The sequence below is a fragment of the Primulina eburnea genome, chromosome 5 (genome assembly GCF_022965805.1).
Source record: "Primulina eburnea isolate SZY01 chromosome 5, ASM2296580v1, whole genome shotgun sequence".
Taxonomy (NCBI): Eukaryota; Viridiplantae; Streptophyta; class Magnoliopsida; order Lamiales; family Gesneriaceae; genus Primulina; species Primulina eburnea.
This window is the reverse complement of record NC_133105.1, coordinates 232,448-257,136: the sequence shown is the minus strand read 5'-3', so window position 1 is coordinate 257,136 and position 24,689 is coordinate 232,448. Positions and strand designations below refer to the sequence as shown.

Genomic DNA, 24,689 nt, shown 5'->3' with positions numbered 1-24,689 from the left:
GTAGTTGATTTCAATCATTTGCGGGATTAATTTATGTTTTGATATGTTTAGACAAGACTTTATGATATACTATTTTTATTATTATAATTATAGTTGAAACATTTTGTGCTAACTGTAAAAAAAAAATTACTCGTTTTTCGCTGTAATTAATTAACTATAATCAAATTGCATTGTAATAACGATTATGAGTTAAGCCTTCACAAATCTCGTCGATGAAAGGTGACCTCTTTTTGCAGCAGCAAAAAGAGATCTCACCCTATAAGCTCCAACACCAACAAACATTTCTTCAAATTCACTTCCACTGCGAGAGGAAAATGGCACACCAGCTTCTCCAGCTATAGCCATTGCCAACATTATCTTCCAGTGTCAGGTGGGCCAACCAGTAGAACACTTTTTGGAAGCTTTCCACCTAGACGGGTGAAAGGCTGCAATGACAATCTAGCTAAAGTGAGAATCTATATAATTCTATTCCTTTAGCAAAACCATACACAGGAATTGGTTTAGGAATTCAAGAAAGAAAGGACGACATTGGATGAAGGTATGACGGCACAACTTGCATTACTTTCAAGTTATGTATTTTCCCCAAAAAAATAGTCCGAACAAACCCCTCATTCCAGTGCTAAATCCGTCTGCCCTCGACCAAACCCCTCATTCCAGTGCTAAATCCGTCTGCCCTCGACCAAACCCTTCAAAACCGCTTTCTCCCATCGAAAAGTTCAAAAAAATTTCGCAAATGTAGGCAGAGACTAGGCGGCACTAGGCAGATTCCACGGTATCAAGAGACTTGTAATGGTTTTCAGAATAAATTTCAGCCCAAACATCGTTAAAATCCAATTGAAATTGGTTCATTCCTCCTGCTTCTTCGGCTAAAGACGAGACATGATAATAGGCAATGGAATATAAATCAAAATAAATAAAAATATTATCTTTAGGGTCGGATTTAATTCCTTGTGTGTGCAAAAAACAAAGAAGATAAGAGTAGTGTATTCACAATTGCAAGCCAACAAATCGTAGTTTTAATTAAAAAAATTAAAAGCAGAAACCTATAATTCTTTCTTATGTCTTTCTCATGTCTTGTTCTGGTTTAATTTGACTTTCAAAAATGAAAATCCCAAAAAAACTCTAAATGCCTAGACCCGCTTGCCGTCTAACACCCTTTCGGTGTGGTCTGCTGTGGTCGGCGCCACCCTCTTAACCCGAGTTTTAAAACACTGGCCATATACCAAACTTATTTAAACGCACAAGGTCTAAAGTCAAATCCCTCGGCATCGTGTTAAATGCTAGTCTACTTAAACAATTGCCCTGAACCAACATTTAAAACCGCATGATGTTCACAAGTACTCCATTCTTTTGGCGTGTATTTGAGGGTTTACAAAACAATAAACCCACAAAGGCAATACCTTGGGATCACGAAGATAGTAGACAATTTCTTCCAGTTCAGATTTTGCCTCATCAACTCCCTTCACGTCACTAAACTTTGTATTTGATTCCATACTAGGCTGCACTTCTTCATGTAAACCAAGCCCCGTAAGAAAAGTGAGAAGAATATTATTTATAATTTAATTAGAGAAAAACTGAATCATAGGGCAATACCTTTGCCGATTCCTCCATCCTCAATTAGAGTCCCAATACCAGAAATTAAAAGGAATGACAAACCCAAAGCACGGACAGTCCACCACAACTGCTCTTTGAAGTGCCCTCCTTCTGCGGTCACCATATGTATAGGCGCATTTGCAGTACACAGAATTCCTTCTTTGGAAGATTTCCCCAAATTTCTAAAAGCTTAAAGTGCTCCAATGCTTTCTTTATCCACTTGCGAGCTAGTAGCACCTGAGATCCTTACATAAAAGTTCAGTCAAAATATAAGTTTTCAAGGGACAAAACAAAATCTGTAACCACGGAAGAGGAGTTACAAAACAATGGGAAGTAGTTCATTCGATATAGCTATACCGAGGTAGGAATATATTCATCAAAAAACACGTCTTACAATTGGAAAAAATTTTCTTTTTGATCCTCACCTCAGTTCAATGTTTTGAGAAGCTAACTTTCATGAAGCCTATCAACCTTCACCAAAGCCTTGACATATTCAGCAAGAGCTGCGGATTAGAGTGTAGCAGAGGTTCGCTCTCAAACATCCTTATGACTGACTCTGGATCATTTCGACGATATAGCTCCTTAAGATAAGCAGTGTCACTTGATCCATCTGTTTCACGCAATCTACGAGCTAGACTGCCAAAGTTTTGGGCCTTCCAATTGAATCTGCTCCTAGAGTACTAGAAAGTTTGTGCACCACATGAGAAAACAAGAGAGTGATAAGCACGAATGTGTATAATAGGCAGGAACATAATGTAATCAAGGGAGTAGCATGACATTAATGAATATTCTATGATAAATCGATCATGTTAATCATGAAGCAAATATGACCACAAAATAAAGATGCAGTAGATTAAATCAATTTCAAAGTGCATTTGGAACAAAAGAGGTGAAAGAGGGACTGCTAGAACTTAAAACACACAAGGACATGAATGGGTTTAATAACCTACAGACCTTTTCACCCTTGTCTAGGACTGTCACGTTCCGATCAATCCCAAGTGTTTCCATGACATGCCATGGCCTTGTTCAGAATGAGGAGACAATGTTTATCAAAAGATTTCATCAATGCATAATTAATAAGTAAAAGTATCGCTATCGCTAGTTTAAACAGAGCTTTGTGGGAAAACGTGAATGCTTTCATGAGCTACAAAAGATGTGCATTTTGACACATGCAAGCTATGTATAAAAAGTTAATTGGCTCATTCTAGGCCAAATAATATTTAAATATTCAACTCTTATGCTAGTTCAACCAAGTTCATGTTACCCACACATGTTATGAGATATAATCATCATAAAACACATTCATCGTTCAGTTAGCACAGCCACGCATTAGTAGCATGCCACAGAAAATCAGAAGAAACAAATACTGGAAAACAAACTTTAAAGAGTAAAAAATCATCAGAATCCAATTGAATCGAAATCTATCAATTTAAAATGGCTACACTCCATGTGCTATCATTCGCCAAAGTCGTGAAGAAGAAAGTATCACAATCATTTTGATAGAAAAATATTAATAAATTTACAAGGAGTTGAACATAGATTTTTAGCTGGGAAAGAAAGGGTATGTAGCACATCCTCTAGCATATGGTGAAGTTCTGTAACTTCGGGCAGCTAAATTGCTAAATTGCCTCAGTTAACGTTGTTGCCTTTTACCTATAATAGGAATGCACAGGGAATCACTAAACAAGAGCAGAGCAGTGAGTGAAAGCATGCTGAATCTCAAACATCCAAACGATATATGTGATTACGTGGTCATTTCAATGGATACAAGCAACAAATTGAATATTAAATTTCCAAAGAACAAACACATTTAAATGAGAATTACATTGAAGTTACAGGCAACAGAGCATTATGACAATCTTTCTTTTCCAAGCGCCAAAACTGCCACAATAAGAACCACTTGAAACCAGAGAACAATATACCAAAAAGGAGAGATAGGAGCCCTTACTTTCAAATGACAACTACCTCTTCTTGCTGCGAGGGCGCTCCCGGATAATAGTATCCAGGTCTCTCCTCAGCTCAGTAATCCGTGAAGCAGCCTGACCTCCTCTGCTCGCGTAGTTCGACCCACGCTTGAGTGTCAAAACCAAGCGGTGGTTGTTTTTCCTTGGCTTATCGACAAGGAAAAAAATATACTGATTAAATCAATAAAACAAATCCAATGTACTCATCCTCCAACACAACTGTCTTTCAAAATAGCCAGATTTTAAAAATTCATGAATCTAAAACAATCGATTCAGGTAAAGCTACAGACTTTACACAAAATAAAACAGAACCCGGACAAAAATCACAACTTGACACGGGAAACGCATAAAAAATTTCAAGACTAGGGCTTTCGAAACCGTGCAATTAGTAGGGCTAAAATCGAGGAAAATCAAATCAATCCCATCTAAAATAAGCATTAGACATGAGATTTAAGTGATTGAAAACTTGGCAACTGACCTGATAGAGAAGACGTTGCAACGCCATGTTTATCATTTCCAAACACGATCAAAAAATAAAAATAAAAAAATAGAGGGATTTCGTAAGGATTTCAAAACTACAACTTTTATGTGACAAATTGCGAAAATTTGAGGTGAGAGGTGATCGGAAATGGGAGGAGCTATTCGTGGATCCGCGAAACCCCAGAAAGCGTGTGAATAATTTAGGAACTACAATTCAAACAAAATGTGGGGCCTTAACTCCTAATCGTTATTACAATGTAATCTGATTAGGGTTAATTATCTACAGCGGAAAGCGACTTTAAAATTTCTTTACGACGAGTCCCAAAATATCTCTTCTATAATTTAAATACTAAAAATAGTATCTAAATTCAAATCATAAAACACGCCCACACGAAATCAAAACCAATCACATACAAACATCTCATATCCTCGGGACATGCCCCGGTATATAGATACATATACATATATACTGGGAACAAGACATAAACATAAAACCTCAGCCCAAGCTGTGGCTCCATCCAGAAGTACCCTCTCTGGTCTCCTGATATCCTGGAGTACCTGCCATTGTCCACACACAAAGACAACAACAGCCCCCCTTGGGGGTGAGCAAAGCTCCGTATGGAACAACCAATCATATATACCACAGATATCTAAACAATGATATATGGTATGCAATGCATGTATGTCGTGGAGGTATCAGGTCAAATGCCCATCCACTGAGCACATGTCAGAATCAATCGAATCGCTATCAAATCAAATCAATGCTCGAGCTGGCACACCGGCCGATATGGGAATACACATATGACAACGTCGACGAAGCGTCGTCAATCCCACATCTCATATCCAATCATATGGGATCACAATTGTCTATGCTTTACGGGTCATATAATACCGGCATAGCGATTGTGTTCACAAACCCCGGAATCCAATCAAATCATATCAGGGTATCCAAGGATCATAGCTCAACGTGCATGTCATGTATCGATGTATGCATAAAATGATGTGTGTTAACAAAACATTTATTTTATACATCGATACTCCAATCTCAATGTCATGTATGCCACATCAAATCATCAAATAGGCACATAGACACGTATTCCAATCCAATCCAATCAAATCAATCCAATCATATATCATATAATACAGATACCTGTCGTATGTTACCCGGTCGCAACATACCTCAATTCTTCGTTCCAATTGATGTAGCCTGAAGATACTGATATAATACTTGATCTACATCAATAACATATTCATTCCAATCAATAACACGCTTCAAAACCATTAATATGAGTTTCAAATATTATTTGAAACTTCAAAATTCATATCAAATCAAAATCATATCATAATTCAAGTCCGACTTCGAATACGAGTTTATTGTCGGATATTCTACTACATATCAGAAATTCAACTTCAAATACATAATATTCCAGCACCTTGATATTTAAAGCTGATGGAACTGGAAGAAAATTACCTCAGTCAGAAGCCCTCAACGCGCAGATCACAAATATATAATTCGTTTCGCGTTTAGACAGCGTTTCGAAGTCGAATCAGACGAAAGAAAATGAAAATCTCTCGTGTTCTCTCGAAGCTACGTAAATGAAATGAAGAATTCGAACAGCAGAAATCATTCTTATCTTGCCACCGCTCTCGCGCTCGGGCGGTAGAATTCTCGCGCCCGAGCGCGAGACATTCTATCCCCGAGTTTCATTTGTGCCGCGCTCGAGCGGTCGAAAGTTACCGCTCGGGCGCCGCATGTTCTGCCCGAACATCACCTTCCAGATATCCTGGCGCTCGGGCGGTAATTTTCTACCGCTCGGGCGCCACACGTTCTGTACAAAAGATTGGTTTTGTATTAAATTGGCGTCCGGCCTCTCAAATCAATTCATACCACCTCAATTCATATACAATATTCGTTTTTCAATCTCATTTCTCAATTCATTGTCACGATATACATCAATATACATAATCCATGACAATTTCATTAATTATCGATAATCATACAAGATTTGCGATAATACGATACACGGTCCTTACACAAAATTTAAAAAATGGTGCAAACATATTGTAGGTAAATCGATGGACATTCAAAACTAATTTGAGGAATTGAACCTGGACCGGGTGACAGGATCGGTACTTTCATCCAGTCTCCGATCATCAAGCTCAGCTTTCCAAGTTCATTCGAATGGCAAACCAGGCAAGAGGTGGAACGGAGCCTTCTCCACGTGTCAGAAATACATGGACACTTGCCGAGTGCTATTGAGGAGCTTATAACCATGGAATTCACGAAACTATGTACTGTTGTCCAATATTTATACCGAAAGAGGTAATTGCGGTCTCTAAAACAGCGTTTGATTCGATGATTATGTGTACCTATGGGTGGTATAAAAGAAACATGTCTTGTTTTTTTTTGTTCAATTAATTTCGTTGACGGATCCTAATTCAGGAATTTTATATTAATAAATAAATATTTTGTTCTATAATTTTATTATGAAGTTCGTAATTCTAAAAATCAAGTCTTTAGAAGGTTCTAGACCATTTCCGAGATTTGTAGCCAGCTATCTTGGAAAGGCAGCACTAGGCCCACTCTGAAACCTACTGACAAATCCAAGAAATATCCAAGAAACGTTAAAACTTTGTTCTCCAAATTTCCAGAACTTTCGTTCCCACTTGTCACACCCTAATAAAAGTCACTCTCACTCACTGGAAACCACAAAACCCAACGAACTCAAAATTCAATTCTTTTTCGAAGAAAGTTTCGATCTTGAAGGCAATGGAAGGCGTCAAAACTAAATCAGAGGGGGAGCGCGACACCATCAGCGGCGGCGTTGGTGGTGCAGACTCGTCGTCGTCATCTTCTTCGCCACGACCAATGGAGGGTCTGCATGAAATGGGCCCACCTCCATTCTTGATCAAGATCTTTGAAATGGTTGAGGATTCTTCAACTGATTCGGTGATTTCTTGGAGCAAGACTAAGAACAGCTTCATTGTATGGGATTCTCATAAATTCTCATCCACTTTGCTTCCAAGACACTTCAAGCATAGCAATTTCTCTAGTTTCGTTCGCCAACTCAACACATATGTGAGTTTCTTCAAGAACTAGGTCTCAAATTTTTTCTTGCCTTTTATGTTTACTACAATCGTTGCATACATTCCCATAAATCATTCTGTAAGTTCTATTGGCTTGCGCTTCTCCGCTTAGTTTGATGTTCTGATGAATCAACATGTGCAACACATATATTTTTTTAAAGCCAACACGTGCTACATGTTCATTACTTGGTGGTTGAAACCTATAATCTTTTCCTTGAGCTATTGGATAAGACTATCGTTTTTTTTTTTTTTTTTGCAATGAAAGATTCTCACAGGCCTATTTACCAGTGTGAGTGAAAGTTTAGTTCAATGCGCTGGCAGGGAAAAAAAATTAAATATTTGCTTGATTTGATAATTTCCGATGCTTGCAATGGATTTTTTGCTCTGGTTCTGATGTTAATCAGTTGGAAGCACATATAGTGTGAGTTTTACGATGATACTAAAATATTGAAATCTGCAGGGCTTTAGAAAAGTTGATCCAGATAGATGGGAGTTTGCCAATGGAGGGTTTTTGGGAGGACAGAGACATCTCTTGAAAACCATCAAAAGGAGGCGAAACCAGGTGCAAAGCAGCATTATTCAACCAAGTGAAGGTTCTTATGTAGAGTTGGGTCTATATGGAATGGAGGAAGAGGTTGAAAGACTGAAAAGAGATCGAAATCTTTTGATGGGGGAAATCTTGAAGCTTAAACAACAGCAGCAAAAGTCTAGGGACCGAATCTTGGAAATTGAAGAAAGGATACACTGCACGGAGGCAAAACAACAGCAAATGATGAGTTTTCTTGCCAAAGCCTTTAGTAGTCCAGTGTTCCTGCAGCAATACTATGACCAATATTCGCAGAAAAAAGATCCAAAGAGAATAGAAATTGGGCAAAAGAGGAGATTGACCATGAGTCCAAGCGCGGAGAATGTTCAAGAAGACCAAGATGAGAAGAAGTTTCAAGATATTGAACTGGAAATGGAAACATTTCTTTCCGCTGCAATGTTTGATGGGCCTAGCAGTGGTGAAAAGGATGCTTGTGCAGAGAAAACTCCCTCCACAGGTGTTGCAAGTTTAAATCCTACCACGGAAGAAATATGGGAGAAGTTGCTTGGTGATGATCTTACAGTTCTTGAGTTCGCTGAAGAAGTCTCTGCCGTTGATAAACAGACAGACGTAGCTGTGGAAAATTTGGTTCCTGAAACTCCAGAGTGGGATGAAGATCTACAAGAGCTTGTGGATCAGTTGGAATTTCTTTAATTGGAGCCCGGAGATGTTATTTTCTCCAAGAATGTGATGTGTTTTTTGGCCTCGACGCTACTTTTGACGGTTCCCACACTAGGTATGGTGTGGTGCATTTTCAATTCTGAGCATCGATGTGCCTTTATAACTATATGATATGCTTCTTGTCTTCTTTTGGTTTCAGGGAACGTGAGCTCGGTTGGAGGCAAACAATTAATCGAACTCTCTGTATCCTTTTCTTAGTTAAATTCGGTTGTGTTTTTGGTCTTTATATTTTCCAGGCGAAAGTGTCGATGAGCTCAATTCTGTCTTTCCATTCTTTTTCTGCAGATGCAGGTACTAATACAATAGTTGTGAAGTCTTCAAGAGGAAGAAAACGGCTTGAATGCTTCATTCTTGAAACAATAGCTAGCTCTGGATTGATTTATTTCTAAGACGAATCCTACTGGTTGTTCAGGGTTATCAATGAACTCTAAATAATTAAGGTTAATTGTGAGTACTCTTGCAGCAAAAATTTGATGGATCGGTAGTATCATTTATTTCTTGCAAATTTTGTCCAGGACAATTATCGGATTGGGTTCAAGCATGGGTGCGGCTGATCTGCATGTGCTTGATGTTTTTTCAATTCTTGCTTCAATTTCTTTCTTTCCTTGGTTTCTTCACGCTTTCTTTCTGTCTTTTCATCACAATTCACACATTTTATCAACTAACTAACTAACTAACTAACTAAAATATGGTCGTTACCTGAACTCCTACAAACAAACACAAGACGCATAATATTATCACTCGAGAAATAAAAAGAATCCAAGTTAAAACTAATAAAATAGAAGTGCTTGCAGAAATTCATGAACTCATCAATCTTATACTAACAAATCTTGATGTCAAGAAAAATAACAAACTTACTCTTATTGCTCAAAACAAAAAAACTCTCTTATTTTATCTAACATTTGTTATTAAAATAAAGTTTATTATCGGCAAATAATATATTTGAATCTTATCTAAATTCAAACGATCATATCTCTCATTAAAAAGTTATTATAAAAAAAAAACAAAAATCATATAAAAATAATCTTTATAATTTTTTTTATTAATTTTTAAATACTTTACACAAGAATTTTTTCTTATGTATGCACGCAATTCATGACAAGAAATGCAATGGTGTATATATCTACACCATATATCTATCTATATCATTTTATAACACATGAAGGGCCTATAGTAACTAATTTTGTGGTCAGTATGTAATGTTTTACAAACCAAAAATATCTCTATAAAATTATAAACATATTTCAACTTTATTTAATAAAATAATATCATAAAATTCTATTTTAGTTTTTTTTGAACTATAACTACATGTCTCAATAAAATATTCTTTTATTTTTATATATACTATTGAATTTTTAAATGATAATTATATCACATTTAACATTAAAAAATATATAAGAAACTATTTTAAAAAATTTCAGTTTTGATATATCCGCAGACGTTTTACAAAAATATTATTTAATAACAATAAATTAATATGCATGCACGCAATGCAAGATATGCTAGTATATATAAATAATAAACAGTGTGTGTATTCCATTACTAGAATAAAATGTAGTTTTATATGACTATCTTATAACGTTAAAGATATTATATATTAATCAGTAGAAATAAAATTAAACTAATTGAAAATGTGCAATGAATTTTAATTCAAGGAATATAATACATGAAACTATAAGAGAAGCACAATGATTTTTTTATTTAATTAAATTTATGTTTGCTAAATTGATAAAAAAAAAAAAAAAAAATACTCTATAAAATATGAATTATACATCTTTAAATTAATAAGAGTTCATGGTCCAATATTATTAATCTATAGAGCTTTACCCTTTATTAGGGAAAATAATTTTTTTTATCCACTAATTATTTTATTTTAATAGGCCAAAAATTATTCTGGTAGAGTCGATATATATGTGTGTGTGTTATTTGTATGTACTCGATAAACCCCTGGCTAATGCAGTAGTCTATAAACCACGATAATCCGGTAAATCGTATTAAACAAACTCTGTGTAACATGCTCGTCTAAAAAAATGTTGGTGGGTGTTGATATCTTTGCCGTACATGAGGTGGAGGAACAAATAATTAAACCTATTAAGATTTTGAATCATTTGAAGCGCTTTGTTGCATGAGAAAGTGGCATAATTCCTTGGGTTAATGTGTCATATATATTCTATTGAACGTGATAGTGTGACATTATTTCTCAAGTTTTGTCTGAAACTAAAAATAAGCCATGCATTTCGAAGCCTTTGTACGTACTGATTCATCCATTATCCAAAAAATGTTGTACAAAGAATTTTGACACCTAATGAAAATAAATATTTATCCCTAAACTTGCACTGATCATTTCCTTGATGACAATTCTTAGTTGCGTGCCCCTAACCTTGGAGGAACTGAATCTTGGTCTGCGCGTGAAGTTTGCCTTGATAAAGACAAAACACTGGCGGCGTTTTTCTTCGGATGGTACGCTGAAATCCTGTTCCCATTTTCATCGTACAATATGGTATCTTCGTCTTCATCCGTAACCCTACATTTTTCCCCCAGTATAATCGTCTTCTTCCATATTGAGTCCTCGTGTTTCATCATCTTCTTGTTGTTGCCAGAATCCTCCCGCCGCGACGCCGTCAGAACCTTCATGCTCAGACTCGAAGTGAGCTTCGACAATGAGGAGTTTGATCGGCTGTGATGGTGGTGGCAGGAGGCTGCCCTCATGTGGTGCTGCCTCCCAGGCGGTGGTGGGATTGGCTGCAGATTTTGAACCTCTTCTTGATCGGAGAGTGGTGGCTTGGCGGTGCTGGGCCGCTGCTCCTCTGGGGAGTCCCATCCTGCAGACGATTCCTTCACCGGGGAGGAGTCGAGGTATTCTGTTTTCGGTGTTTTGGACTGGCTGTGTGGTGGAGTTTTCTTGCCGGTAATGGCTCCGCACAGGAATGAAACTGCATCAAAAAATTGTTGCAAGATCAGTAATCGATGAGATTATGCATAAGTTATTCATGATTATATATTAAATTGTAAAATGATTGATTGTAGCTTTGATGGGCATTCACCTAAATCAATTTTTCTTCCCATAAGGATAGAAATTATTTTCTACAAATTTTCAAAAGAATGAACTTTATTCTTTTCTTTGTTTGGCTTTCGGTTTAACATGCGTATCATTTGGTGTTATTGCTTTTCTTCTTAATCCATTCCTTAAATTGCTTGAATTAAGGATTACCATTATAACAAGTGGTGGCAAAGATCGTTCCGTTTGGCAATGTTTGGTTCTAGATTAGATTAGAATTGAATTTGTGTTTGTGTATAGACTTACATAATCGATATTAATATTCAAATAATGTTAGAACTCGAGGGAATTTTACTTTTTATTAATAGTATTAATATGTACATGTACACATTATATATTTAAAAACATAGATATTATTATTAGTCTTATAGTTTTTAAATAAAATAAAATATTTATAAAGCAAAAATTTCTAATTTAATTTAAGAGTTTTTATAATATCTCAATATTGTATAAATACTAGATATAACAATAAAGACAGAGTGAATAGAAGAGGATTGCGCTTGATATTTCGTGAGAACAAACTTGTCCTCTCAGCCAGATAGCATCGTGCGCGAGGTATATTATATCTATTTGATGGATGGAATAGAATAGAATCAAGTTGAGGAGTTCAAATCTTCTTTTTTGTGTGTGCCGTGCATGGAAAACTTGTCCTCTCAGCCGTGTGTTTTTTCCAGCTTGTAACAAACGCCATATGACCTTCAATAACATTTCCATAGAGTGGACGTGACATCAAAGATTACTAATCACAATGAAGCGAAGTTTTGGTGTAACCAAAAAATTAAAAAAAAAAAACTAAAGCCAAGCAAGTCATTAATATGCTAGCTAAATCGTACCTTTAATAAAAATTAAAACATGAAAACAAAGATAGTTCCAACATCCAGGCACTGACAGTTTTGAAGACCGCTTTACATTCAAGAAAATAGCATGCCACCACACGAATCGAGTAATATCGTTTGTGCCAATATCTTCATTGTTTGGAGGTAAATCTTATCGTACACCTCCAAATCACCGCTCTTCTCCCTCAGATGGTAAGGGGAAAGGAAAATGTGCAAAATGGATTTTTAGAATATGAGAGTCTGGTTTATTGTCATCAAATTTGTAACCTGCGAGTCCAATTGCTTATCATGGCATGAGTATGGGCATCCATCGTAAGTTTAGAAAAGAAGACAAACATGACATTGAAAGAACCGATTTCTTTAAAAATTAATTAGAGATTAGATGATGAAATCTGATATTTGAATTCATGAAGTGCGTCTGAAGTAGTTGAGTTAAACACGTGCGATATTAAGTCGACCATGAATTAACCTCATTCACATTTGAGTGTTTTTTTTCAACTTAAGAGGTCCATGGATCATTTGCCCTATAATAAAACAAAATGGTTGTGATTAAGCTCTAACCTTGAAGGGCTTCCAGAGCAGTGAGTGCGCACTTCACATCAGTGAATTCAACAAAGCAGAGCACCATGGCCTTGTCTCCGCGCTGCCAACGATGGGGAAAAATAGCATTGATGTCAATATAGATTAATACAGACATAGGCCTCTCTTTTAAAATCCAGTAACAGAGTTTATGGCGTGTCCTGATATCCTGATACAGGATTAAGCGAGTGGCAAACTTACACGTCTCGGCTCCTTGTGAACAACTCTAAGTTCCCTAAATCCAATAAATGGCCGAAAAAGATCTATTAGCGAGTCAAGGAACCTGAGACTGGAACCAGTTGAGTGCTTCAATTTCTACACACACATATGTGTGTGTGTGTGTGACAGAGAGGTTTTTAAGTATAGCTACCATAAGAACACTAATGAATAATACGAGATGGGAAAAATGCCAAAATCTGATCAGGATGTTAGCTGTTTCATAAAACGAGGAAAAGCATGAACAGTATGAAAAAGCAAGGATACGTCCTATTTCTCTTCTTGTACAGTCAGTTGGAAGTCCGTCTACAAACAGAACATTTGATTGTCCACCTGAAACAGGAGGACCGTCAGAAGTCCTCACAGAATCGGGCCTTTCATAATTCACATTGGGGATGGCAGGACTAGTGCCCGAAGCAACATCTCTACGGTGGCCTAGAAAATTTGGATCATCAAAAGAATTCAGATTGCCTCTAATGCTAGCTCCAACAGTCAATACACTGGCACCATGCTCAGAACGAATGCTAGAAATATCCTCGATGCCAAGAGACCCAGTACGAGATGGTAAGATCTAAATCCGAAACAAAAAACACCAATTATTCATCATACGTACTCAACATACAAGAAGGTGCTTACAAGACGAGAAAAAACTCACATCTTTTTGGAGAAAATCCAAGGAATCAATCTTGGGGTTATATTGATTATAAGCACTCAGTGTTGACTGTTCGGGCAGTAAGTAACCCGGAAAGCTTGGATTCGGGATGCTCCCTGTCATTGCAAAACTAAAAAACTACAGGGAAACAATATATGATAAAAATAAAAAGCAAAAGAAGAAAATAAAATAATATTCACGAGGTAATTACAGGCCACACAAGTTCAGAAAAAAATCATGAGCGCAGAAAAACTTTCAAATTCCTTCCTTATTGCGCATAACTGGCTATCTCATCTTGGCATTAGCTTACGAAATTCTAGAAAAGTCTAGTAATTTGCTGTTCACAACAAAAAAAAGTTTTTTTGCAAAATTTTAGGCCCGACAAAATTGCAATAGCAGATATAAATTGTGCAGCAACAACTCCAACTCTATCGCCTCACTTTGCCATGGTCTATGATATATCAGTGATGGTTCTTTGTATTACTGTCAAAATACGGTAATAAATGAAGAGGAAGCACAAACCTCTATCGAACGAAACGGGAGGAGGAACGGAGGCACGAGGGGCGGCGGCGGCGTATCTCCAGTAAGGTTCCGCCATTCCAATAACAAGCAAGAAATCAAAAAAAAAAAAAATTGGGCTCTCTCGAAATATTTGGGCCTTTTGTAGAATTTTGTAACGAAATTTTATTCCTGTCTAAACCAGTAATTTTATTACGAGTGTATTATTTATTGTGCGACAAAATCAGTATTTTATACTTATTTTTATATTTATATCATCAAACTCAATATGTTTATTTTCGTAAAGTTGATTATTTGTCAGGACTACCGATTTCTAATTTCTCCTCATTTTTAGAACTTCTTCTAATTTTTTTTTATATCTTTTTTGTGACGTTTTTATTTTAAAAAATAAAATTTACCCGACCCATTTTAACTTTTTTATGATATATACCTAACGATACTGGCTAAATTAGCATTCTTTACTCATTTTTATGTTTACATCATAAAACTCAATATTAGTATTTTCATAAAGTTGATTATTTGTTAGGGATGATTTCATACTATATTTAGGAGGCACTATCCCATGATAGATCAAGGGCTCAAATTTAGCCACATATATATTGGGTCCACTAATTTTTTTTTTAAAATCACATATGTGTGTAAATCTTGTCCATCCAAACCATGTGGAGGCACTGCTTCCACATGTAGCATCGAACCTACCGGGATGGACGATGGAAAAACAAATTATTTGTTTGGCTTACCAATTTCTAATTTATCCTCGTGTTTAGAACTTCTTCTCAAATTTTTATATCTTTTTTGTTAACATTTTTTATTTTAAAAATTAAATTTACCCAGCCCATTTTAACTTTTTATGGTATGGACGTAATGGCATTGGGATAAAATAGATTTGTAACTTAATTATTTAAATAAAATTAAATTTTACCCATTATATTATGAGGAAAAAAATTCAAATTTCAAATCCAAATATAATAGAGGTATAAAAAAGATAGTGAGACATCTTCGAATTTTGTTGTCATATAGATTTGCTGAGTTTTTACTTCTAATTGAATTTATATTGTTCTAATGGATAATTAATTATTGATAAAAATAAATTTATAACTTAACAATTTAAGATAAAATAAAAATGTTACCCATTATATTATGAGAGGAAAATAAATAAATTCAAAGTTCAAATATTATAGAAGTATTAAATATTAAAAGACATTCAAAACTTAAATTCAAATCAATGATTAAATGGAGTTAATATCGAGTTAAAATATGGACAAAAACTTGGGTGAAACGATCTCACGGGTCGTATTTATGAGACAAATAATTTATTTGGGTCATCCATGAAAAAATATTAATTTTTATGCTAAGAGTATTATTTTTTATTGTGAATATTGGTAAAGTTGACTCGTCTCACAGATAAAAATTTGTGAGATCGTCTCACAAAAGACCTACTCATATTATATATATTTCAAATCCTAAATGTTAAACTTTGCATTTAAGCACACTTGCTTAAAGGATTCGAAATTAGTTGACAAATCTAGAATTTAATTTCAAATTCAATTTAAGTGTATAAACAATCCAAAGTCAAGATTTTATATTTTGTAAATTTGGATTTTAAGCGTTGAAACTAAAAATTTGTTTGTAGAACTAAATTAGAAAGAAAGAATATGAAGAAGAATTGATATTTTTTTTTTAAAAAAAACAAATAAATAAGAGAGAATCATATTTATAGTGTTCGAGAAACCTTGAATGAAAGAACAGACTCTACATGAAATTAATGACACCATTTCTCTTGACACCATCTTGTAACAATTCACTTGGTTGGTCGAAGAGACCAAGTGACTGAACGTGCCACAGACAATCACACGACAATTGAATATATATATAAATTTATATACACGTAATTAATTTCTCATTTTACATTAATGGGTAATCGAGACATAATACAAAACAAAAAGTGTTCTTGCATTGTTTTCGATTTTGATTTTTTAATGTATTTAAAAAAATAATATGACACAATTGTTGTATCAAATTCCCAAACAAGTCCAGTCCACTATAAATAGAGAAGCCCAAAAGCATGACCTCATCCGAAACCCTACTGCGGATCTGAACTGAAAAATGGCGAGCAGCACCTCAGAACCCGCGACTTTGAGAAAATCCGAGGAGGACGACGACGAAGACTCCAAGCCATCTGCCGAAGATGAAGATACTGGAGCTCATGTTGCCCCCATCGTCAGACTTCAAGAAGTCTCCGTCACCACCGGTGAAGAGAATGAAGATGTTCTTCTTGACTTGTGAGTGATCTACTACTACCATTTCAAGTGAATTTGTAAGTTTTTTTTTTTGTAGATTGCTTCAGGTTGCTTGTATTTTAGGTGATGGATGCTAAGATGTAGGTTTTTGAATCGATTGATACAATGGTATGAAATTTCAAATCATTTTTTTTTGGTTTCTACCGGAAACTATTTTTGGCTGTTGAACTCTCCGATTCATTAGATCAAGGCTTATTTTCTATTTTTTTTTGGTGTTCTTTCCTCTGTAGAGTAGTGATTCTGTGTGATCATCGATCTGGGGCAGCCAAACTAGTTGTGATTGATAAATTTATAGTTAGATGAAGTTCTATTTGTTAGGAGCTTGGCTGCACTCACTAGTGGTTATAAACATTCTGGCATTTCCTTTATTTCATGTTTTGTGGAAAATTTATTGAATAACTAATTGACTGCAGCGGAAACAATCTTTTATGTTGGTAGGAAAGCAAAATTGTATAGATTTGACAAGGAGGGCAACCAATGGAAGGAGAGGGGAGTCGGCACCGTGAAGCTTCTAAAGCACCAGGAGACTAGTAAAATTAGGCTTGTCATGAGGCAGAACAAGACTCTAAAGATCTGCGCCAACCATCTTGGTTAGCTAATCATATACTTACATTTGTTTATCTAGTTGAACTGTATGGCTTTATGTTTATATGACGGGATATATACTTCTCATATCCATGTCGGTGGTGTTAAAATGATGTTTCCAAATTTATATAATTTGTGGAACTGTTCATGTCTTTATTGTTTAAAGAAGCATGATATCTGCTTAATAAGGTGGTGCGTATACCTAAGTCTTAGGTCCGTTTACCTTTGTAATTACAGTGCTGCCCTCATTGTCGGTGCAAGAGCATCAAGGGAATGACAAATCATGTGTATGGCATGCTGCTGATTTTGCCGATGGAGAGCTAAAGGAGGAAACTTTCTGCATTCGTTTTGCATCTGTGGAGAGTGAGTTAATTTTACTTTACCTATAACATGATTTATTGCGGTTTTCAAACTTGCAAGTCCAAGCCTGGTGCAGGGCATGAGTTTTTCAGGGGTAGCGAATCTTCTTAGTAGGTTTCACTTTAATTACTTATAGAGGCTATATTCAATTATTTCCTGTTCATCGTTGTGTTGTTCAATACGGAAATACTAGCTATTTAATTGTCTATGGTGGTATTGGGCTAATCTTATGGTTGGAAATGTTCATTTTCAGCAATGAAATTGCCATCATCTTTTGGCATCTTCAACTAAACTTTGCAACCTTTTCCAGATCCCTATTCCTGTGAATTGTTACGATTCCATCGGATATTTTTTCTGTTTACTTGTGGCGGTTTATTTTTCCACAATTTTAATGGTTGTTCCGTGTATAAATATCACTCATAGTAAGGCATACAATTGTCTTTTTTTATTATCAAACTTGCATTCCCCAAGGTTGTTGAACCTTATTCTTTGATTTTAATTGTCCCCATCATTGTGTAATCGTCTGCTGGTAGTTTGAATCAAGCATTGCCTCTGTGCAATATGTACTAGGCTTTCATCGGTATTTTTCTTGTCCAGTGCTGCTAGTTCTGTATTTAGTTTTTCATACCCTGACCATTTCATGATTATTTCAGATTGCAAATCTTTCAAGGAAAAAATTGAAGAAATCACAAAATCTCAGGCAGAAGCTGTTGGAGAGAGTGCAGAAGCCGTCACTGCAGCCAATCTTATTGAAAAGTTGAGTGTTGAGTCGAAAGAGAATGAAGAGAAGAAACCAGGGGCCAAGAAAGCGCCTTTATCTGAGGAGGAGAAAAAAGAACTGGATGAGTAACATGAAAATTTGGCTACAAGGAGTGAGATCTTTGATTTTCTCGTCTGGATTTTTACCGAGCAGGGGTTGAACTTTGAGGCATGCTTTATTAATTTGAATAAACCCAATATCAGATGTCAGATACCGAATTAATTGAGTGTGCAGACTTTTGGCTTGGTATGTTTGTATATTTCTAATTGGTGTCAATTGTTGTGATTTGAGTTCAGGGTCTGGGTTACATCTGAATGAGTCCATTTTCTATTGCTTTAAGCGGGGCATATCAATCTAGAATATTTCTATATCCACATATAAACTTTGTCAGAGCAGCTTCACTGATATTTGTTTTTGCTCCCAAGTGATTTGCAGTCTTCTGAGACCTTGAACTTTAAACCGTGGAACAAATGATGAGGCAGATTCATTTAGTTGGCAACGCCAGCTTGGGCTGATAATTTATTAGCCTCCGTTATCGTGAAGCATCAAGATTTAAGACTATAAAGGTTCTTCTGGTTGGATGCTTTGGCAAATCTGAACAAAAGTTTTGTTGTCTTCTTCAGACACATGATATTCCCAACATAAAATTCATTGCCCAGATTATAAGAAAAATAAATCCGGCTAGTTAGTAAAACACAAGCACCTGTTATAGTCACCAAGTTTATACATTCAATCTCCCAGGATGGATAATTAGAAGTCCGCTAAATGTATGAACCAGAAACTTCTGCCCCAAGAAAGAACAATTTTAAATTTCAAATGCCAACCTGGGCAGCCAGAGCTAGTCTCGCACACCACTCTCAATACCTTTGCACAATTTATCTAATCATAAAATCATGTTCATGTCCTACAAATTGATGCATTTGATACTGTATGTACACTTGAATGATATAGCTCTGCTGAAACATGAAGTTGGGGCGAGAAGCCTACAAATATACTGGCATACGCCGCCATTGTTTGTGAAGTTTTTCTGATTTCTTAATCATGGGGTTTATTGTTATGGATACATCATCCATTGATGTGAGCATCCGTCTGTCAGATTCCTCGGTTGTTTCTTTTCTCACTCGGGTTTCCTTAAAATCACCTAGAAGATATAGGTATCACCGAATTAGATTCCAAATTAAGAAAGTGTAGTCAAATTGAATGTCTCTAAGAAATGCCTCACCAAAAATGGTATCAATCGATGGCCTGACTTGGTAATGTGCTCCTTGTATGATCTGCAGTATTTCACAGCTTAATTGAGACCATGAAAAGTTATGATGTACTCTCACATACTATTAGCAATCTAACTCTTTTGGCAGAAACATGAACTCCAAAATACTGGTGGGTCTCTATATTTTATCGAAGCAACATGATAATGATGTACTGCACCTACTTTTTAAGATAAACAGGGAAGTAAGAAGCCTCTAGAATCCCACCAGAGTAAGAGTTTAGATGTTCAGTATTCAGCTCAGGCGGTTTACAATACGTAATGAATAAAATTTTCAGAGGCCAAAGCTCAAGACACTCATCAAATTGTACTGTACTTTGACAGTAACAACGGTATGCCAGATGTTCCATCAAATTTGCATATTTAATATTAGTGCTGAGGGATGTTCACTTAGATCACAATCATGTTTACACATAAAATAACTAAACTACGGTAATGGAGGCCACATATCCGGTTTGCTTAATCAATATGAAGCACATAATCTACAACAAGTATCCGGCAAGTACAATAGTAACAAATCAAAGAAAATGCAAGAAGAGGGAAACACCTAAGCCATATCTTGCTGGTGTTGAAGTATCCCAGCTGTTCAAATAATTAACAAGGATATTTCAAAGGGACAACAAAACACAATGAACTCTTCAAAGTTATAAAAAGTGGATGGCTTCAAGTTGCTACTTAGCAAACATACCTAAGTTATGCTCGAAATGTTGTTAAACATATATAATATATTATAATAAGAAGGCCATGGCTGCCATGATAGCGAGGAAGAATAGGAATAAAAATTGGAGCATACTTCATCAAACTTCATTAAATTCTGGGTGTCCCATTCTCCGTTAACCTCTGGCTTAAATACCGCTTCCATATCATAGAGTTTATCCCATTCAGTATCTGTGAACCGACACAAATTAATCGGTGATGTTAAGAAAGAAGAGAATACCGAAATATACCTTTATGTGGGCTACTCAAGCCTAAGAGTAAACTACAAATGAGAGACTTAATTTGGTGTATCTTCTGGAAATTTTTCTCCAATGTACAATCTGGAAGCCATTACGAGAGAATAGATTCAAAAGTAATCCTCAACTTTTAAAAAATATGTTATTCTTATCGATTGTTGATCTGACTCTGACACGTGCTCAATTAAGTCCATTCAAATCTTACACAGGAATAGACTACTTTACATCTTTTCTAAGAGCTGAAGTAAACACACAACAAATTGCTCATCGATGGTCCATTTGTTAGAGTAGATGTCCTACAAGTCAACTGTTGACTAGGGATTTTATTGACTCAAGTGTAATAAACAATCTTTATTTTAATATAATTCATTATTTCATGGTTTGTTAATTCTTTATCTGTATACCCATGTTATCAAACATAGATAAAGACCTTGATCATACTTTAATACAAATGAATCGTAATTCGATGTTGAAACTCGTTTGTAAATACTGTATGATCTAAATTCGTTCCTAGTCGATTCAGCCGCCTAAAACATGGATAAAGGTCGCTTGAGCTTGAGACTAGCATCTGTGATGTTGTGTACTGCGTTTCTTGGTAAGGGCATGGAGATGTCCAAACATGCAGATGGGTAGTCATATGATGATTATACCGAACAACCCTCCCTCGGACTTTCCAAGTGGTTCTCATACATCGAGAGGATAAGTCCGTGGTTATGATTGTATACCATTAGTCCTTATGACCCGAGACAACTCTGAGGCTCTATATGCTAGGGCTGTGCTTTGACTCGTTTACCGGCTCCAGGAGAGTCATCAGGTGGCGAGGTTGGGTACAGTCGCGACACATATAGGAGCCAGTGCATTGTAGTCGGGGATTCACCGCTCACCTACGGGTGTGGATATCCTATGTGATCTGATGTAATAATAGTGCATGGAATCTCTGGCCAGAGTATGAGATGTACGTTGGAGAAGGAGTTCTCCAATAGTACACGCGATGCCACTATTATATGTAACACATAGTTATCGAATTAATATGCAACCCTCGATGAACCAATGGTTGCAGATTCGATCGGGATATATGAGATGAAGGGACCGTACTGTACGTTAATCATAATCGACTGGTTCTTGCAGGCACTATCAGTGATACCTAGGGGATCATGGGGCGATGCTACTAGACGCTCCTACCATGATCCGATGGGTGCAATCAGAAATGAGTTCTGACATTCTTGATCAAGGTGTTGATGAATAGAATTGGGCTAACTAGGGTAAGCCCGAATAAGAATAAATGTTATTCTGAATCACAAGGAGTTGTGAACCCACGGCTAGCTGTATCCCTGAACCATTGAGGGTCACACAAGTACTGGATTGTTTGTTCCCGTAGAGAGAATAAATTCAAGAAGTTGAATTTATATTATATAGTAAATTCAAGGAGTTGAATTTATGATAAATAAATTTTGAGAGAATAAATTCAAGTAGTTGAATTTATAAAATGTGATAATTTAATTTATTAAACTCAAATGTTGGGTTTATTAAATATTAAATTTTGGAGGTGATAAAAATTCAAATAGTTGAATTTATAATTTAAATAATAAATTCAAATGTTGAATTTATACTGTATTTAATTTATTAAGCTCAAAAGTTGAGTTGATTAATTAATAAATTAAATATGGTGGGTATTATGTTTAATGGGCTTGTAGGAGTACAAGTCCAACATAATAAATAATTAAAGTTTTAATGGGCTTTGATTAAATTAATTAAACTAGTTGGACTAGCTCAATTAATTAAATCAAACCCATTAATGTTAATTATGTAATTAGGGTTTAATTAATTATAAATAATACATATAAAGAAAAAAACCCTAGCCCACCCACCTCACAACTTCACGTGAGCCTCCATTCCAAAGTGAGAAATTCGGCCACCTTGATTTATGGTTAGGGTTTGAGCCGTCTCTCAATTTTTCTCTCCTATGCAAAAGTTCTTCTAAATTTCTAGTGCAATTTAGAAGAGGAACAAATATTCTAGTCGTGGACCTAATTAGAAGAATCGAAGAAAGTTCGTAGGGAATCATCAAGAGCTAATCCGTTCATACCGGATCAGTTGGAGCCAAGTGATTTAATTCACAAAGGTATAATTTTCAACTCCCTATGAATGTTTTGTTAAAATCATACGAGCGTCCAAACAAATTTTGATTGTCAAAATAAATAAAAAATTTTAAAACTTCCGCTGCGTTTGGGCGTGTAGAAAACCGGATCCAACAGTGGTATCAGAGCCAGGTTTTCTGAATCGTATGATTTAAATTATATTGAATAATTTGTTTCTAACCACACAAGAAAATTTTCAGAAATATTGATGCACCATAAAAATTAAATTTTTCGGAAAAACAAAAAAAAAAAAAAAAATTTCGCGATCTGCCCGGAACTGTTCCGGGCAGACCCCGCGCAGGGCTGCGCGCGCAGCGCGCAGCGCCCTGCGCGCAGGAACGCGCAGCGCGCGCGCGCAGCGTGCGCGCGCAGAGCGGCGCAGCGTGCGGAACGTCCGCACGCTGTGCGCCGCACAACGCGGCGCAGCGTGCGGAGCGTCCGCACGCTGCGCGCGGCGTTGCGCGCACCTGTGCGCGCCTGCGCGCACAGGTTGCTGCCACTGCCCGAAACGTTCGGGCAGCGGGCGGGCAGCGGGGGCGACGACCCGGGATCGTCTCGGGAAGCGTGCAAAATTGATGGGCTTGAATTGTTTGGGCCCGGGGTGCAATTTTCTGATTTTTCAAAATTATGGGGAAAATTGATATTTTTGAAATTGATTCAATTTTTTTATTTTGGAAAATTAATTTTTGGAAAATTAATAATTTTCTTGTAAAATAAATAATTAGAATATGATTTTAATTATTTATGGTAAAAATGAGTTTTATAAGAAATCAATTATTATTGATTTAATTGGAAATTAAATAAAAGAGTTTATTTAATTTATTAAATTTTTTAATAATTGTGGTGGTTAGTGATAAAATTATTAGATATATGATTTATCAATTAATTAAATTGTTTAATTAAATTGATGTTAATATTTGATATTAAATGCATGAAGGATGATCGAGAGCCTTGACCAATGTGTTAGGTGTATGTTAGGATATTTTACTGTTTTTATTCAATTTTATAATATTTGATATTATTAAAGTGGGCCTGGTTTATGGCCCGTTCCCACCCCCATGAGATGTATCCCTTATGTGCCATGGCTATTCAAATGTAATAATTAGAAATAGTGGGAGATCAAGACTGGAAGATGGTGGGCCCGATGATCAAGATGAAGACATGTAAAATATTGGAAGCTTTTGTAATAAGTTGCATTTGCATCCCTGCATTCACCTAGGTTTGGACCTGGATCCATGTATGGCTCACATGGATCTATTAGTGTTGGCAATCGATCATCCTTATTTATTGTTGAATGTCATATTATGATATATGTGATATATAGTAGTATGCATGTATGTATATTATTATATAATATAGTTGCATGAATCCGGCAAACATACAAACTCGTGGCACGCGATTTTCAAATAAAATGATGAGACAAATTTTTTTAATTAAAATCCCTCATTTTGAATATGATTCAAAATTTATATCAAACCGAATAAGTAAAAATTAAAAGAGTTTAATTTTTCCTTGCCTTCCATCAACCGTGGTTGCATGTTGATCGCTACCCGCGGACAGTGTCTGGCTCATATTATTGGGGAGGCCTGTACGCCGGAAAGCTGTGACTTCCACCGGACATATGATGTGAATTGAGTGGAACTCCCATGACTTCGGCTCATATTATTGGGGGAACTCATGGCGACCGTCCACTACAATTCAATATTGATGGGTTGGTTTGACACGTGAAAATAAACGGCGTCATATTATTGGGTCCTTATTAAACGTGAGGCAAAACACGCGGAGGTTGCATAGGGATGCAATTGGACTCTACCTTTTAGAAATTATAATTGGCTGATATTATTCGGGATTATAATTGGCTAATTGGACTCTACGTGCCTACTAAAGAAATACGATTTCCCTTTTTCATCAGAGGGTGGTGGAAATGTCAAAATAGTGGGAGGGTAATTTATAAAATGAAATCCATATTTTATATCTTAGAATTATTTTAAAATTATCAGTAACATTTATCTGTTTTCATTTTCAGTATATATACGATGTCTACTCGTAACCCGCTTTCAATCATTCTCGATCAA

At 36.0% G+C, this 24,689-nt stretch overlaps 5 protein-coding genes across 18 annotated transcripts; 2 read left to right on the top strand and 3 right to left on the bottom strand.

Moving 5' to 3' along the window:
- Nucleotides 1-14: 14 nt before the first annotated feature.
- On the bottom strand, nucleotides 15-6,411 carry LOC140831946 (ATP-dependent zinc metalloprotease FTSH 5, mitochondrial-like). Of its 13 annotated transcripts, none has more exons than XR_012117975.1 (7): nucleotides 3,542-4,208; nucleotides 3,419-3,474; nucleotides 2,548-2,614; nucleotides 2,019-2,265; nucleotides 1,594-1,838; nucleotides 1,401-1,507; nucleotides 70-425 (listed from the first exon to the last, which is right to left on the bottom strand). XR_012117975.1 is itself a non-coding variant. In XM_073195669.1 (5 exons), exons 3-5 carry the CDS (start codon nucleotides 1,715-1,717, stop codon nucleotides 846-848), a joined length of 252 nt encoding a protein of 83 aa, XP_073051770.1. In that variant the 5' UTR covers nucleotides 1,718-1,838; nucleotides 2,019-2,273; nucleotides 3,542-4,208; the 3' UTR covers nucleotides 15-845. The 13 variants fall into 13 exon arrangements, 3 of the variants coding, with proteins under 3 accessions (XP_073051770.1, XP_073051768.1, XP_073051769.1); XR_012117971.1 differs by having other exon boundaries at nucleotides 76-425; nucleotides 2,019-2,273; XR_012117977.1 differs by lacking the exon at nucleotides 3,419-3,474 and having other exon boundaries at nucleotides 85-425.
- A 333-nt stretch (nucleotides 6,412-6,744) lies between these two features.
- LOC140831944 (heat shock factor protein HSF30) lies at nucleotides 6,745-8,938 on the top strand. Of its 2 annotated transcripts, XR_012117967.1 has the most exons (3): nucleotides 6,745-7,116; nucleotides 7,585-8,446; nucleotides 8,531-8,935. XR_012117967.1 is itself a non-coding variant. In XM_073195665.1 (2 exons), exons 1-2 carry the CDS (start codon nucleotides 6,808-6,810, stop codon nucleotides 8,362-8,364), a joined length of 1,089 nt encoding a protein of 362 aa, XP_073051766.1. In that variant the 5' UTR covers nucleotides 6,745-6,807; the 3' UTR covers nucleotides 8,365-8,938. The 2 variants fall into 2 exon arrangements, 1 of the variants encoding a protein (XP_073051766.1); XM_073195665.1 differs by having other exon boundaries at nucleotides 7,585-8,938.
- Nucleotides 8,939-10,682: 1,744 nt separating this feature from the next.
- On the bottom strand, nucleotides 10,683-11,527 carry LOC140831529 (uncharacterized). The gene is made up of 2 exons (XM_073195279.1): nucleotides 11,436-11,527; nucleotides 10,683-11,324 (listed from the first exon to the last, which is right to left on the bottom strand). The coding sequence occupies exons 1-2, from the start codon at nucleotides 11,455-11,457 to the stop codon at nucleotides 10,753-10,755; spliced, it is 594 nt and encodes a 197-aa protein (XP_073051380.1). The 5' UTR covers nucleotides 11,458-11,527; the 3' UTR covers nucleotides 10,683-10,752.
- Nucleotides 11,528-12,145: 618 nt separating this feature from the next.
- LOC140831528 (nuclear speckle RNA-binding protein A-like) lies at nucleotides 12,146-14,415 on the bottom strand. The gene is made up of 6 exons (XM_073195278.1): nucleotides 14,255-14,415; nucleotides 13,736-13,848; nucleotides 13,348-13,651; nucleotides 13,066-13,127; nucleotides 12,847-12,928; nucleotides 12,146-12,552 (listed from the first exon to the last, which is right to left on the bottom strand). The coding sequence occupies exons 1-6, from the start codon at nucleotides 14,328-14,330 to the stop codon at nucleotides 12,455-12,457; spliced, it is 735 nt and encodes a 244-aa protein (XP_073051379.1). The 5' UTR covers nucleotides 14,331-14,415; the 3' UTR covers nucleotides 12,146-12,454.
- A 1,881-nt stretch (nucleotides 14,416-16,296) lies between these two features.
- On the top strand, nucleotides 16,297-18,595 carry LOC140831943 (ran-binding protein 1 homolog b-like). Its single transcript, XM_073195663.1, has 4 exons — nucleotides 16,297-16,533; nucleotides 16,990-17,141; nucleotides 17,374-17,499; nucleotides 18,150-18,595. Exons 1-4 carry the CDS (start codon nucleotides 16,358-16,360, stop codon nucleotides 18,344-18,346), a joined length of 651 nt encoding a protein of 216 aa, XP_073051764.1. The 5' UTR covers nucleotides 16,297-16,357; the 3' UTR covers nucleotides 18,347-18,595.
- Nucleotides 18,596-24,689: the final 6,094 nt, after the last annotated feature.

What these genes read in the sequence shown, in the direction of transcription:
- LOC140831946 (XM_073195667.1), bottom strand. Translation starts at nt 1,717, where the DNA reads ATGGTGACCGCAGAAGGAGGGCACTTCAAAGAGCAGTTGTGGTGGACT. An exon ending in GGATGGAGGAATCGGCAAAG is followed by an intron (nt 1,508 to 1,593) that starts GTATTGCCCTAT and finishes GTTTACATGAAG; the next exon opens with AAGTGCAGCCTAGTATGGAA. An exon ending in ACTATCTTCGTGATCCCAAG is followed by an intron (nt 426 to 1,400) that starts GTATTGCCTTTG and finishes TTGTCATTGCAG; the next exon opens with CCTTTCACCCGTCTAGGTGG.
- LOC140831944 (XM_073195665.1), top strand. Translation starts at nt 6,808, where the DNA reads ATGGAAGGCGTCAAAACTAAATCAGAGGGGGAGCGCGACACCATCAGC. An exon ending in TTCGCCAACTCAACACATAT is followed by an intron (nt 7,117 to 7,584) that starts GTGAGTTTCTTC and finishes TGAAATCTGCAG; the next exon opens with GGCTTTAGAAAAGTTGATCC.
- LOC140831529 (XM_073195279.1), bottom strand. Translation starts at nt 11,457, where the DNA reads ATGGGAAGAAAAATTGATTTAG. An exon ending in GGGAAGAAAAATTGATTTAG is followed by an intron (nt 11,325 to 11,435) that starts GTGAATGCCCAT and finishes TTTTTGATGCAG; the next exon opens with TTTCATTCCTGTGCGGAGCC.
- LOC140831528 (XM_073195278.1), bottom strand. Translation starts at nt 14,330, where the DNA reads ATGGCGGAACCTTACTGGAGATACGCCGCCGCCGCCCCTCGTGCCTCC. An exon ending in TCCCGTTTCGTTCGATAGAG is followed by an intron (nt 13,849 to 14,254) that starts GTTTGTGCTTCC and finishes TTGCAATGACAG; the next exon opens with GGAGCATCCCGAATCCAAGC. An exon ending in TACAAGAAGAGAAATAGGAC is followed by an intron (nt 13,128 to 13,347) that starts GTATCCTTGCTT and finishes ACTCGCTAATAG; the next exon opens with ATCTTTTTCGGCCATTTATT.
- LOC140831943 (XM_073195663.1), top strand. Translation starts at nt 16,358, where the DNA reads ATGGCGAGCAGCACCTCAGAACCCGCGACTTTGAGAAAATCCGAGGAG. An exon ending in GAAGATGTTCTTCTTGACTT is followed by an intron (nt 16,534 to 16,989) that starts GTGAGTGATCTA and finishes TTATGTTGGTAG; the next exon opens with GAAAGCAAAATTGTATAGAT. An exon ending in TCGTTTTGCATCTGTGGAGA is followed by an intron (nt 17,500 to 18,149) that starts GTGAGTTAATTT and finishes TGATTATTTCAG; the next exon opens with ATTGCAAATCTTTCAAGGAA.